General features: G+C 47.2%; 1 protein-coding gene across 1 annotated transcript in view; it reads right to left on the reverse strand.

The window, feature by feature from the left end:
• Positions 1-10,538: 10,538 nt before the first annotated feature.
• ITGA11 (integrin subunit alpha 11) overlaps positions 10,539-15,187 on the reverse strand; it is a 136,450-nt gene continuing 131,801 nt past the window's right edge. The window contains exons 29-30 of the mRNA XM_032417596.1: positions 12,205-12,318; positions 10,539-11,504 (exon numbers count right to left, since the gene is read on the reverse strand). Coding sequence (XP_032273487.1) covers positions 11,433-11,504; positions 12,205-12,318 — 186 coding nt within the window. The 3' untranslated portion in view covers positions 10,539-11,432. The remainder of the gene's footprint in view (positions 11,505-12,204; positions 12,319-15,187) is intronic.

A 15,187-nucleotide genomic window follows, 5' to 3' on the forward strand; every position in this document is an offset into this window, starting at 1 on the left:
CCAAGACTTAAAATATCAGATAATGTTGCATGTTTTAAAAACCATTTCATCCCTTTGGCTACCCAGGACCAACGCTATTTTAGATATTGTTTATTTATAAAAATGAGGATAATGATTATATGTACATATTCAGACATCAAAATTTAATGACAAGTGTTTTTGAGAAGGGATGAATGCTGGAGAAAGAACTGCTGATTGAAAGGCTGACAGTTGGAGAACGAATTTGAAGACAGTGGAATAAACTATGAACTCTGCTAATGGTAACAAATTTTTTTACTATAGTATAGTAGTACATTGTGCACTCTATTGCTAAGGATCTAATTTTGTCTTGTAAAATAAATCCAAATATGCATTGTGAAACATCTGTATAAAACCATTCTTGAAACAAGTGATCTACATGCCTGTTTTTTATTTGTTTTGGTAGAATTATTTTAAATATGTTTAGCCAAATCCTTCCCAAGCTTAAGGTTTTTTTGTTTTGTTTTGTTTTGTGTGTGCGTGCGTGTGTGTGTGTGTTTTAAGGAAAATAAATCGGTAAGAAAGATAATAGTTCTGTATCTCTGCTCATTGAGAACTCTAGGCTGTCTCCATTTCCAGCCACTTTCTGTTTATTGTTGGCAGAAATATGCTTCGGATTGTAAGTCTTCCTTGATAATACAAATTCAGTCAAAACTTCTTTGCCTTGCTCAGTAATTGTCCTACAAATTTGGCTGAACTAGAGGCCCAGGTGGATGAATACCTAGGCAAACCATGTGAAACTTAGGTGGGTTTTATACTTTTAATGGAGTTGGTGAAATTGAACTCTTGAACTTAGGTAGCTATTTAACTCAAGGAAAAGGCAGCAAATCCATCCCCTCAGTTGATAAAGAAGGGGGAAATTTTTGATGTAGGAACTGACACAACATAGTTTTCTTCAGTCTACCCTGGATGGCTCTAGCAGGCCACGGTCCAACTACCTTAAGGTTCTTTGCTGTGGGAACTTTAAACAAACCAACCAAAAAGTAAGCTTTGGGCTTGCTCATTTCTGGGAAGGGTTTTGTTGCATTATACTGATAGTTGATTAATAACTGATAATTATGAGAAACTTAGGTACGATAGCACTGTCTGAAGTAACATGATTTGGGGGCAGCAGCTCCCTATCAACTCTGCATTTGGCAAGTGTTTTTAAAAATTCAGATCCCAAGGGAACAGCACCCCGTCACCAGTCTCCACTGCAGTCTGAGGCAGCTACTTTATGGATAAGACCATTCTGGATTACACACGCAGAAGCATTTCTTTTTTGTAATGGGGCGGGGTGGGGAGTGAGTTGCTGGAGCTTGGGTTACAGTTTGCTGGGTTTAGAAGCAGCCAGTGATTGACCTAGTGAGTAGATGGATAAGAGTATAATAAAGGACTTGTTTTTATGGTAGCTTTTCGGTAAAAATCTTACACGTTCCTTTTTAGGCTAGCCAGGTATATCTGTGTACAGATGACTATTCTGTTTTCCTCACTGACTGTGCTGTAACATTAAAATGGATTAAAGAAAACAAAACTCTGCCTTTTGCTCTATGAAAAGTTACTAGTCCATAAGATGTTAAGCTGTGTGTTTATTCCTACTCTGAAAATGCACGGCTCTGCTCTGGATACCCTCTCTGGAAGGTAGAAAGCTCCTGGTCATGTATGGCACATCGCAGGGCTTTCTCATACATTTCTGGCAGATTTGCCTGAATCCTCAGATGGCCTGGGTTGTATGTACAGCATCCCCTCTCCCAAATATGGGATCTGACATAAATACACTGATAGTGATGATAGATGTATTAATTTTTAAAACTGTAAAGTAAATGTGGTCTCTAGTCCTAGGTTTGTGGTGTGTTCATTTGTGTTAATGTGCAGGGAAGGGACACTGACTTGATGGTTATGGGGAGCGTATCTTGATATGTGGGCAGGGGTGAGTATTGCTAAATTATTAACAGCTTTTCATTTAGGGGTGAGTCATATGATGAGTGGCCTAATCAGAAAAATGAAGGAGCGAAGATGCAAGCTTTGCCAAGTGATAAAGTAAACAAGGTTTTGTATCTTTTTTTAATCAGGTGTTGTAAAATTTGTGCATGGCTTTTTTTGTTGTGGCTTATTAGTAATTGGTAGAGGAGAAAAGATGAGGAAAACCCCTCAGCTTTGCTAACCAGTCTTTTCAGAGGTACATAGTTGGGGAGTAAAATCTGACTGGCCCTAATGTGTTGAAAAGATCCTATCCTTTATAATATTCACCCCATCCTGTAATCCTTCGTGTAGAAAAACGACCTTGTTGTATTCTAGTAACTCACTGTGATTTATAACAAACCAGTGATGTCATTCTATTGTGCACTTTTGTCAAACCATTTACGTGAATTTAATAAACATAGTAAACTTCCTGACTGCACCAGAGGTCTGTTAGTGATTTATATATTGCATGACATTTTCTATTTGAGTTTGACATGTAGAATCATTTTTAATTTCGTGGCAATTGACAGTCCTAATAGTCCAGCTAATTTGAAACTAACAATATTGCTGTGTAAAAGGAAAAAAATGGTGTTTGTGTTCAGTAAATATTTGAAAAAAAAAAAAAAAACCTGCCTTGAAGTTTGTGTCTTTATTGTGCAGTGTGTGTTAGTGGAGATGATCTTTTGTCGAATTCATTTAAAAAAGAGTTGTCAAAGTTATATGTGCCTGGGGAAAAAATTCAGATAGTAAAGAAAAATTCAAATAGTAAAAAACAAAAAAACCCAATGCCCTTCCCATCTCTACCTGCCTCCCATTTGGACTCTTAAGAGGGCAGTCACTATTTACTAGTTTTTTTGAGTAGCTTCCCAGAATTTTTCTGTGCATAGGTATATTTTTTTCTCCTTTTCATTTATTAAAAATGCAAATGAACTTTCTCCTACTCTCCTCTGTATCTTGTGTTTTTCACTTAATATATCTTAGGTGGGGGCACCTGGGTGGCTCAGTCATTAAGCATCTGCCTTCGGCTCAGGTCATGATCCCAGGGTCCTGGGATAGAGCCCCGCATCGGGCTCCCTGCTCAGTGGGAAGCCTGCTTCTCCCTCTCCCACTCCCCCTGCTTGTGTCTCTCTCTGTCAAATAAATAAATAAATCTTTAATATATCTTAGGCTTTTTCATATGGGTATCTATAGTTTTTTTCTTCTTTAAACAACTTTATAGATTTAATTTTATGAGTGGGCTTAGCATTTATTTAACCAGACCTTGTTGTTGAACTTCTAGGTTTTCATTTTATTGATATTCTAAATAATGCTTCAGGGGCGCCTGGGTGGCTCAGTTGGTTAAGCAACTGCCTTCTGCTCAAGTAATGATTTCTGGAGTCCCAGGATCGAGTCCCGTGTCGGGCTCCCTGCTTGGCGGGGAGTCTCCTTCTCCCTCTGACCCTCTCGCCTCTCATGCTTTCTCTTTCTCTCTCATTCTCTCTCTCTCAAATAAATAAATAAAATCTTTAAAAAAAAATAAAGCTTCATTGAACACCTTTATGTTCTATATTCATAGAACAAATTCATTCCTAGCACTGGATTTTCTGGTTTGGTGGCTGAGTATTTAAAATTTTGGTAGAAGTCATTAAATTGCCTTCCATCTACCTATGCTATTATTGACATCAGATTTTACCTAATCATTTAGTTTTTGCCAAGATGCTTAATGAAAAATAGTATTTCATTGTTTTGATTAGTGTTCCTTTATTATGAATGAGGTTGACACTTTTTTTTTTAAAGATTTTATTTATTAGAGTGTGCGCACATGGGCGCATGAGCAGAGGGGAGGGGCAGAGGGGGAGAGAGAGAAGCAGGCTCCCTCCTGGGAGCCTGATGTGGGACGCACCTGACTGGACTGGGACCGGGACCGGGACCCTGGGATCAGGGCCTGAGCCCAAGGCAGATGCCCAACCGACTGAGCCACCCAGGTGCCCAACACTTTCATATATTTACTGACACATTTGTATTTCTTCTGCTTGCTTTTGGGTTGTGGTCTTTTTCTTACTAGTTAGAAATTCTTTGGAAGTTTAAGGAAATTTTTCCTGTCATATGTCACAGCTTATAGTTTGTTTTCTGATTTTGAATATAGTAGTTTTATATCAGAAATTTACATTTTTATGTAGTCAAATTTATCATAATTTTTTAAAATGGAGTCTGAATTTTGTATCTTGCTTGTCTCCATTCCAAGATCATAAATCTTTTTTACCCATGTTTTTTTCAAATGCTTTTATGGCTTCTCCCTTCCACGTCTCTTCTCCCTTCTTCCCCCCCCCCCTCCTTTTCTTTGGTTTAAATTTTTTATCTACCTGGAATTTATTTTATTTTTTATGTTTTTGGAATTTATTTTCATGTAAGGGATCCAGCTAGCCAAAGACTTCCTTAATTATTTTCCACTGAGTTCAATCATAAACCAAATTTCCATAATATAATTGGATCTTTTTCTGGGTTCTTTTTTCTATTCTGTTGATCTGGCCGAGTGAAGGAGCTCTGGGGATTATTGTCAAGGCTGTATCACTTACTAGCTCTGTGACCTTGGGCAAGTTACTTTTCTATCCAAGCTTTAGTTTCTGTAAATTGGGACAATAATATTTAACTTGGACTGTGATGAGCAAATGAGAGAATCAAGATGCTTACTTAACAAAGTACCTGACACATAGCAGTGAAATGCTTGGTAAATGTTAAATATTAACACTAGTGGGGCTAATATGTCTTCATTTGCCTTCTTTTGCGGAGGGAATCCAATTCTTTTATTAGTGTATGTTTTTTTTTTTTCCAGATGAATTTTGGTGTCCTGTTATGTTGAAAGATGATTTTATCATTGAGTTTAATAGATTAGGGAGACTGTCTCTGTAAGTCTGAGCCTTTTTATCCAAAGGAAAGATAGTCCCATTTAGTGAAGTCTTAACGTCTCTTAGAGACTTTTTTTAAAGCCTTTTTTTTTTTTTTTAATGAAGTTCTTACAAACATCTTCCTTTTATTATCAGGTTCTTTGTTTATATTATGGATAGGAATTTTTTTCCCATTACGTATACTTCTAAATAAATGTTAATGTTTTTACATAGGCATCTTAATGGATTTGCCTTTTCTTAAAAAATGAAATTTTTCACTTGCTTCTTTTGGATGTCCCAGATACACATCATTTTTTTTAAGATTTTTATTTATTTGACAGAGAGAGAGACAGCGAGAGAGGGAACACGAGCAGGGGGAGTGAGAGAGGGAGAAGCAGGCTTCCCGCCGAGCAGGGAGCCCGATGCGGGGCTCGATCCCAGGACTCCGGGATCATGACCTGAGCCGAAGGCAGACGCTTAACGACTGAGCCACCCAGGCGCCCCTACACATCATTTACAAGTAATGATTATTTTGCCTTCCCATTTCAGTATTCATATTCTGTATTTCTTTCATTTGCCTAATTAACGTTGTTAAGGTTACCCCCAGAGTATTATCATATGGTGGTATTAGAGCACATCCTCCGCACGACCGTGTTTTCAAATTTAGATTTAGGGTAGCTTTCCCATCCCTTTATAGAGACCTGAGAACACCAGTTAGTGCAAGTCTCTTTTTATAGCTGAGGTTGTAGACCCAGAAAAAAGTGACTTGTCCATTCAAGGTCACACAAGGATTGAATGTTAGAGCCCAGGGTAAGCTCCGGCTCTCGACCCAGTGAGCAATGCTCTTCGACTCTCAGACTGTCAGGCCGGTACAGAGCTCCCCTTAGCATCTCTGCCAGGTGTGTACTGGCTGCAATATCCAGGTGGCCTCTGGAAATCACCCAGACAAATTCTAAACCTTTTTTTTTTTCTTTGTTTCAAGTTAACTTCTGCTCTATTAAAGTAACATGACCAGACTAAAGAAAATACTGGTAGTAATGTATTTCATCAGATGCTTGATCTAGAAAATGTCAACATGAGAAGCACATTTCAGGTGGTTCGTAAAGACTTAGCATGTTGGCAAGCTTAGATAAAATTTTCTATTCTAATTCCCCTGTGCTTTGTACATTTGGTGTGCTTGGTCTGTCCTGAGAGCAGGACCGGAGTTGTGTTCCGGCCTCCAACAGAGGTGCTGTGCCACGACGTGCATACCAAAACAAGAAAGATGATCCCTGCCCTCGATAAGCTTGTCATCTAGCTAGATGCCCCTATCTAAAATCTGATTTTCTATTTCTCATCAGATTTTAACTTTAATTTCCCAAACAGAAGTCCATGATGTTACCTTTTGACTCTGGCTTGGGCCATTTTCTGAAAACATTTCAGAAAACATTATCATTTGAGTTGTTGTTTGTCATTTTTGTACGTAGTGCCAGGGAGATGAGGACAAAGAGTGCGCACAACTGATTAGAAAGGACAAATCCATTAAGGAATGGTGTCCCCCTTTTAAAAAAAAATGTTCTGCTCGTACCCTACTTTGAAACTTGGGAATAGTATCCCCTTTTTTTTTTTTTTTTTTAAAGATTTTATTTATTTATTTGAGAGAGCGAGAATGAGAGAGAGAGAGAGCATATGAGAGGGAGGAGGGTCAGAGGGAGAAGCAGACTCCCTGCTGAGCAGGAAGCCCGATGCGGGACTCGATCCCGGGACTCCAGGATCATGACCTGAGCCGAAGGCAGTTGCTTAACCAACTGAGCCACCCAGGCGCCCTAGTATCCCCTTTTTTAAGAAAATGTTCTGCTCATACCCTACTTCGAATCTTGTGAGTTTGCTAGGTACAAATTAGTCTGTATCTTATTGAAAAGTTTCAGAGCCCAGGTGCCAGGCTTCTAACCCCCTCTCCACGCTTAACCAGCAAAACTCCGTTCCTGCTTCAGTTTCTGTTTGGAACATGGTGTCCTACTTCAGTGTGATGTCAAAGCTAACGGAATGGATGGTGACACAGAAGCACTGGCATAATTTTAATGTGGTCAGTTAAGCTGGACTGCCCTCTGCATGGAGCCTAGCTGATGTTAATACTAATATTAGGATAATTTTTTGGGATTTCAAAAAAATAGTAAGAAGTAGTGCAAAATAAAGGGCTGACATGATACTAACTGAAGGTAAAAACAGGCCAATGTGGTGGTGACTGAAGACAGGAGACCACTCACCACTAAGTTAAGCCACCCAAGGCATATCTGGTGGTGGAGAGACCTGGCCACTTTATTGTTTGGGGTGAGGTGTGGTTAGAGTGAGTCATGCCGGAAAAGGACCATGAGTAAGCTGGCCGTTTCTCTTACAGGGTGCTTAGCATCTTGGGACTTGAGGCCAGGGGGACTGACGGAAGGCTAGTGTCATATTCTGGGGGAGCACTGACACTAAAAACTCTTGAATGCTGATGGAGGTAGCAACTTGTCTTTTAAAGACCTCTAGGAAAGGTCAGTTCCATACCTTCTGTCAGAAGCTCTTCCACATTTATTCTCCCTCTCTCTGTTGTGTTTGTGTTAGCACTTTGCCCCTTCCACCTGATAGCTGTCTGTTAAAAATACCACCTTCCTGAACAAAAGGAAAACCCGGAAACTCCACTCTTTGTGCTGGAAGGACACCCCTGGGCGGGTTTTGCTGATGACCACTGCCACCGAGATCCAAGGGCAGCTGAGAAGGGCTACACTGCTCAAGAAACTGACATGGAAGTCTAGACAATAAGAGCATATTGTGGCTGCAGATTTCTGGATCCGTAAGTTTAATGTGCTTGGAATTACCTCACAGAAATGGGATCTGTGAGGTCTGGGGTGGAACTTAGTTCGTGGTTCTGATCTGGGCAGCTCTGGGATCCCACTTTGAGACGCTCAGCTCGGTATAGATCATGTGCTCAAAGAGGCACACTTAGTCCTGCAAGCTTACGTGCCCACACCATCTAATGCCAGAAAGAAGCAGCACTCTTGCCTGGATTTCTTTTCCCTGCTCAGCTGGCTGGATGTGAAGGACCCAGAACTGAGGTCCACTTCCCTGCAGAGCACTGGGCACTGGTGGCACAGGGCTTGAGGCCTCTCTTGAGGCCATCCAAGGCCTGCCCCTCAATTTCTGGATCTTTTCTGGGAACCCCCATCCCACCTGGGGTCTCACCATGTTAGAAGAGCAGTGAAGCCTCACAGAACATCTCTCACGATTCATTTCACAACTCCTGTGTTTTTCCTCTACGAGACGGTGAGCCTAGAACTAGGGAAATCCGGACAATCCACGGACCAAATTCTGAAACCATCATTTGTTGGTATTTGGTTTATAAGGGTCAAACCTTGCCCCATGTTTTTCGCCCATGCGATTGTTTGCTATAGTCTTGCTTAAGCAAGTACCACGGGGCCACCCAAAAGTCAAAGCAGCTTGTTTAGAGTAATGCCTAGGATGGCTGGTAATGCCTTTAAAACACTGAACCCTTTTTAAGTTGGCTACATTTCAGATTAGCACACTTGAGTTCAGCCCTCAGCTCCATCATAAATAATTATTCTTTTTTTTTATATAAATAATTGTTCTTGACTACAGAATAGAGCATTGCTAATAATACCCATCTGTGAACCACAATATGAATTTTATGTTGATTGGAGGTTGCGTTTTGGTCTGCTTGCTGCTAAATGCCAAAATTGCTTCAGAGACTATTTGTCTCTCCTCCAAACAATAGCAAATGTGTTCAACTTCTCCAAGAGTCCCTTGGGGCTCTGGATATGCAGGAGAACTGGGTGAACTCTGCAGCAGATCCCATTCCAGAGACTTGCTGGAACAAGAAGGTCTTCCCAACTCCAAGCTGGAGTCGGTTAACTTGAACATTAGGACGACAGTATAGTTCTCATTACTCGTAATGGAAGGTCACCTGGGCATGTTAACCCCTTATTTGTTTTCTAGCCTATATATTTACCTTCTTGTTGACCTCCACTCTGCACATTAGTCATGGGGGAGGGGAAGGGGGGGAACTCTGAAACAAAGATGGTGCCCTCCCAACCAATTAAATCTGGATCTGGGGGTGGGCCCTTGCATAGGTATCTTTCCAAGCTCCTGGGCCTGAAGAGCACTGCTCTAGCATGAGCTTTGCTCCCTAGGAAATGCATCTTCTCTGTGGCCCCACCAGGTACTCTTTAAGGTCCATCTCCAACATTTATACCCCAGAGCAGATAAATTCCGAAAGGGAAAATTGATAAGAGAAAGAGAAGAGAGACACAAGGGGAGGGCTTGAATTCCTTGAAGTTACAAGTTATGCCTTTGACCATCCAGTTCTTGCCGTAGGGCTGGGGGGGGGGGGGGGGCATGGACAGACCATGGAGCCCTGGGGGAAAAGGCTGCCCCTGAAGGCCCAGAGGTTGGATTTGGTCACTTCTGGGCTGCCTGCAGTGTGGGTGCACATAGCGGTTTTTAAAATGTGACTACCAATCCCTAAAAGGCAGGTTTCACATGAAAGCATTCTCAGAGTTGATGGTGCTTGACAGAAGACTCGGTGCTAAGTCATATGACACACTTGTGAGTGTGGGTTCATCAAATTTCCTTTAGTCAGGTGCTCAGCTCATGAGGGTAAGGCTCCAGTGAAACATGATTGTGTTTCCCCTTCTGACTGGGGGTTCACCATTTGAGAAAAAATATTCCCATCGTTACTTTGTATCAGTGCCTTCTCCTTCCATAAGACCCCTGAGGCTGGGCTATAATGACTGGCTTGAAAGAGAGAGCAATCCTGGGATGAGTTTGGATTTTGCTGTGGAACCTAGGGCTATCTCTTAACTGCACTGGTTCTGAGTGTCCTCATCTATGGGGGAACAAGAGCAAATAATTTCTAAGGTTCCACTTCCGGCTTCTTGGGATTCCAGTAGCACAAGATTAGAATGGAGACCACTTGGTTTAAGAGCAGTCTGTGTGTAAAGGTGAAGAAACTCAAGTCAGGGTGTCAGGTGAGCACTGAAATGCTAGCCTGGAGAAATCTAGGAGGCCAGAGAAGGAAGGGCTGGAACTAAGGGCCTGACGCTTCAACCATCCAAACAGTGAAGATGGACCTGGTGGTCTTGTGAGGGAGGAAGTGCTCCATCACCGCAGATGTCCATCCCAGACCAGGCAGCCATTTGGCGGGGATGGTGTAGGGAGCGAAGGGTGGACAAGTCCCTTCTCAACATTGAGAGATAATGGGAAAACGGGAGGGGCCCCGCATCTACCTCCTTTCCTTCAGAGAAAAGAGGTTGGTTCCCCAGGACATGCCCTTCCCCCAGAATGGGATGACAGCACCTTGGTTGTTTTCAATCACTGTATTTTTTTTTTTTAATTTTTAAAAATATTTACGACAGTAAAGGTCGTACTATGTGACGGGGGGACAGATGCCTTTGATGCATCCCCCTTTCATTTCTACCTCAAAACAAGATTAAGGCATAAATTACTCGCTGGGCACCGGGCGTGCCTGTTGTCCCCAAGGCGCCGTCACTGGTGGTACCACTTGTCCCGTGGGCCCGCGGATCAGATATTTGCCACCGAGCTTGCACACACTCCGGTGTCCCTACACCGGCTTTATCCGGTGCGTTCCAGAGAGGACCCCTCAGCAGCGCCGGCTGAGCCCTTCTCTCGTGCACGGTGGGCGGAAGGGAGGGATGGGAGGCTGTGTGTGTGCGTGTGTGCGTGTGTGCGTGTGTGCGTGTGTGCGCATGTGTGCATGTATGTGTGTGCACGCAGTCGCGCGCGCAGGGCGGTGGGTGACGCAGGGAGGGGAGGCTCGCCCCGCTCCCCCGGGAAGACCAAGTGGGGACGCGGGACCCGGGGAGTGCGTGTGCGCCGGCTCCCGCTGGGCACTAGGAGCAAAACCGGCTGGCGGGGTGCGCGGGGGTGCGCGGGGGGTGGAGGGCCCGCCTGCCTCCCCATCTCGGGGGTGGGCGCCCCATGTTCTGCGTCCCAGCTGCCCATCCATCACAGTCTCCGCGTCCCAGGGTCCTTCTTCATCCCTAGCCAGCAGCTGTCACCATCGAGCCCTTGGGCCCTGGTTCATTCAGGGGCAGCCCCGGGGACCTATCCTGTCCGAGGAAGGGGCGAGCGGGACTCGGAGCCTTGAGCAGCGCGGGGGGTGGGAGGACAGCACAGAATGCAGATCTGCTGCCCCCCCTCGGGGTCCTTCTGGGACTCGAGGCCTGGAGTGTGCAGAGTGGGTTTGCAGGGCAGTCTTCCTCTCCCGGTTTCTTCTGAGGATGGGACGGGATGGCTGGAATTCCTAGCACCTTAGTGGCCGGGGCAGCAAATGCCCCCACAGAGCCTGGGGGAGGCTTTGGGGTGCCGTGGGAGGGGTCCCTCTAAATCACCAGGGCTCTGTGTTGGAGGTGTCTGGGCCTCCCACTAGAGCAAGCCCTCTTAACACTGGCTTGAGTTCCTTTCAGAGGGTGCAGCCTTGGTCTCTCAGGAGATGAGGTCAAGTGCAAAGCGAGCTGGCGGTCTTCACCCCCACTCAGTGGGCCCTGGGCCTGGGCCTGCACACTGCCTGGACTGGCGTCCTGGCCCCCATCGACTTGCAGCCTCCTCTGAGCCTCACTCCAGCACTCTGGGGGTGGGGTCCAGGCCAGGCTCCCTCCTGCGCTTGGCACTTTTAAAGAAGCCGAGCTGTGGGCGGCAAAGGGAGAAGTCTCAGCGGTGGGCAGGGCGGACAAGGCCTGTCTCCCCTCCCTGCTTCCCTTCACTGACCCTCCTAAGGCTTCTTCCCGAATACCCCAGCTAACATGGAGTACCCCCCAACCCCCAGCCCAGCAGGACTCCCTTGGTGGGCCGCACACTGGGCCACTTAATTGGTGAGGTGGGGGGGCTGCAATGGAGTGGATGAAGCCTGGGTCAGGAGGCAAGAAGTCGTGCTGTGTGACCCTGTCCCGGTCAACACCCCTCTCTGAGCCTCCCTCCCCTCATCTATAATAGGAGGAGGTTGAGACCAGGGGCTCTCCACCTGAGGCTCAAAGACAGAGAAGGCTTTGGGGGCCTTGCTGGCAGCCTGACACTGTTCGAGAAATTTTGTGGCTCTGTGTGCTCGCTTCTTTTTCTAATAAGAGGAGACCTAGCTTTCATCAGGTTCCTAAAGGGACCCACAGAAGGGTCAGAGCCACAGGTTGCGGGTCCTCTGGTGGCCCTAGCCAAGCTGTCCCCTTGTGGTGAGAGACGGATGTTTCGGTAGCAGGCAAGTTCTGGCGAGGAGGCTGGGTGGGCGCCAGCTCCCATGGGGAGAATGTGGGGACTGGCCCCAGAGGCTAGAGCCCCTGGCCTGGGCCAACCTGCCAGGATGCTGCTCCCCACCACCTGCCTGCTGGGGCCTCACCTTCCATAGTGCCAGGACCAGCAGGGCCAGCAGCAGGAGGCCCCCCAGGGTGCTGCCCACAATGATCCAGATCGGGATCTGCCAGTCTTCTTGCTTGGAGATCTCAAATGTGATCTGCAAGGGGAGGAGGGCGCCAGGTCAGCAGCATTACTGTTCCGGGGCCCCGGGGGCAGCCAGGCGTCAGGGGATAGCTAGCGCCTGGTGGCATCTGCTGGAGGGATGGGTGGCACCCGGCCTGCAGAGGCCCCAGAGCCCCCAGCCCTTGCACAACGGACACGGGACTTAAGGGACCCAGGTGATCCTGCCTCCTCTTTGAGACACTTTCCGCCTTTGGCCTCGGGCCACTCTCCACTCCCCCTGGATTCTCCTACCACGTGGGCTACTTTTTCTTATTTTCTCTGCTGCTTCATCACCTCCCAAACTTCTAAATTTTGGTGTGTCCCGTGGCTCTGTCCTTGGACTTCTGCTTTAACCGACAGTCACTTCCTGGTGAGCTCGGGGCCGTATTCCCTGGTAGGCACCGTGGGCCCAGGCCCCTTCGTGCTTTTAGGGGCCCTTGAAAATGTTCTATAATTTCTTTTAAAATTAGAAGAAAAAAATATAATTTTGCTTGGATTATGTTTGTCTTTATATGGACACTGCCATAAAATAATAATTTAAATTAATTTTTTAAGGAGGAAGGGGCTCCGAAGGCAAAGGTGCTCAGGGCCACGGAGGGCTTAACGCAGCCCTGGGCAAACTCCCTCCAACGCAGGGCTTTTCCCGCTCCCCGCGGACTGCTGTCACCTGGCCTCTCCGCTAAATTCCAGACTCATATGCTACCGTCTCCTGGCCTGCTTGGCGTCTTTAACAGGTCCCCAAACAGACTCTTGATCCCACTCCTCACCCTCAAACCTCCTCCTTCACCGCCTTTCCCACGGAAGCAAATGGCCGCACTGTTCTTTCTTGCTGTTGCTCAGGCCCGAAACTTCGTAATCGGCACTGACTCCAGCAAAGTCTGGCCGTTCTACCTTGGAAGCACCGAGAATGTGGCCAGACGTCCCCCTCCAGGGCTACCTCCTTGGACGAGCACCCTCCTCTTGCCCTGGAGACCGTAAGAGACTGCCTCCCAGCCTCTGAGTCGCCCTCTGCAGTCTGTTGTCGGCATGGCAGCCGGAGGAAGGCAGATTTATTCTCTGCTCTGCTCTGAGCCTCCAGCTCAGAGCGGAAAATAAGAGTCGCTGTCCTGGCCCGCAAGGCCCTATACTCTCTGGCTCTGCTCACCTCGCTGGCCCCATCTCCTCCTCTCCCCATCGCTCTCTCTCCTCCAGCCCTCCAGCTACCCGGCCTCCAACGTGCCAAGCACACGCACACTGCAGGGTCTTGTCCTTGCTGTCCCTTCTGCCGCCATGGCTCCCCCACCCCGCCCCAGATAGCCACATGACACCCCCGTTCTTCATGCTCTCTGTCTGATGTCAGTTTATCGGGGAGGCTCTTCCCAATCTCCTCGTATAAAATAGCACCCCCCGCCCCCCTTTTGCGCCTGTTGTTTTTCTGGGCAGACCTCATCACCACTTGACACTGATATATTCCTGTGTCTTGCCATTCTTCCCATCTAGAATGTCAGCTTTGTCTGTGTTGGTCACTGTTCTGTCTTCAGGGGCTGGGACAGAGGAGGAGCTCAGACAACATGGCGGGTGACTGAATGAGTGAGCCCCCCTGGCTTGGCCACCGACTCACTGTTCATTCAACTTGAAGCCAGTCAGGGCCCCCTCTCTGCCTTATTTCCCACAGCCTCAGTTTCCATATCTGAAAAATGGGGGGAGCGTAACTCACAGTGCTTTGAGGAGTGAGCCAGAGCGCGTGCCAAGTGTCTGTTACAGGGCCTGGCCCAGAGTCAGGGCTCAACAAACGGCCAGTGTCTTCTACGTTCTCTTTCCACCCACGAAGGCTGGGACCTTCTCCGCCTCCCCACCCCTGACAGTAGCTCACAGCCAAGCCAACGGGGGCCTTAGATCCTGGGTTGCGGGATTTCTAAAAGAGAAGTGAGGCATCCAGAGAGGATCAGAGGGATTTTTTGGGGGGGAGGTGGGAGTGGAAGGAGAAGGAGAATTCACTTAGAAGACATGAACTAGTGTAGAGAGAGGGGTCGTGTGTGTGTGTGTGTGGGGAGGTGGGGGTGCCCATACAACGCCTCCTCTCTCTCGGTTGCCTGCAGAATTCCAACACATCTCTTCAGATTCGGTTCAAGTGGACTGTCTCCAGAAAACTTTCCCTGGACATCCCTCCCTCTGACTGCCCCCCCAGGCCCAGCACCTGTGCTCACCCCCAGATCGCAGCCATGCTGTTATCCTCATCCCCTTGTCTGCTTAAATCATCTCTGTACACCCTGGGGGCCCGAGTCATGGGAGGAACACCCACCAAATGTTGGATGAATGAACAAATAAAACTGCTCCTTAGGTGGGTCCCCTGTACCTGCTTCCCTTCTGCCTGGCAGCCCCCCACCCGGCTTACGAGCGGTATGTGTGCGTTTGATTGAGGTCTGGCTTCCTGTCCATGCCGAGTTTGCTCTCCAGCGTCCCCACGGTGGGGCTGGGGGTTCACTTGGCCTCTGGTACAGGAGCTGCTCTCAAGGAACGCGGCCGCGGCCGGTGTGGGATGTGGCCAGTGGAGGGCAGCAGTGTCCCATGTCCCAAGCCCCTCTCCAAAAGACTGGGCTTTTCTTCAAGACCCAACTTCTCATTTTCTCAGGAGAGCACTGCACGAAGCCTCACCCCCTTCCTGCGCCCTGATTCCAGCCGGTCTGGTCTGCGACAATCCGGCTTTACCCAATTCAAAATGAGTCCCAATACAGAGACGTCTTGCATCCCTTGTTCTTCATGAATTCAGTTCACCCCAGACTCCTAAAGCCCAGCGTGTGCATTTCCTTAGATTTGAGGTGAGAATGGCTGGGGAGGAGAGCGGTGGATGGTCATCCTGCCTCACTGCTGGTGGAACCCATCAG

Source organism: Phoca vitulina, unplaced genomic scaffold, assembly GCF_004348235.1.
Source record: "Phoca vitulina isolate PV1807 unplaced genomic scaffold, GSC_HSeal_1.0 scaffold20, whole genome shotgun sequence".
NCBI lineage: Eukaryota > Metazoa > Chordata > Mammalia > Carnivora > Phocidae > Phoca > Phoca vitulina.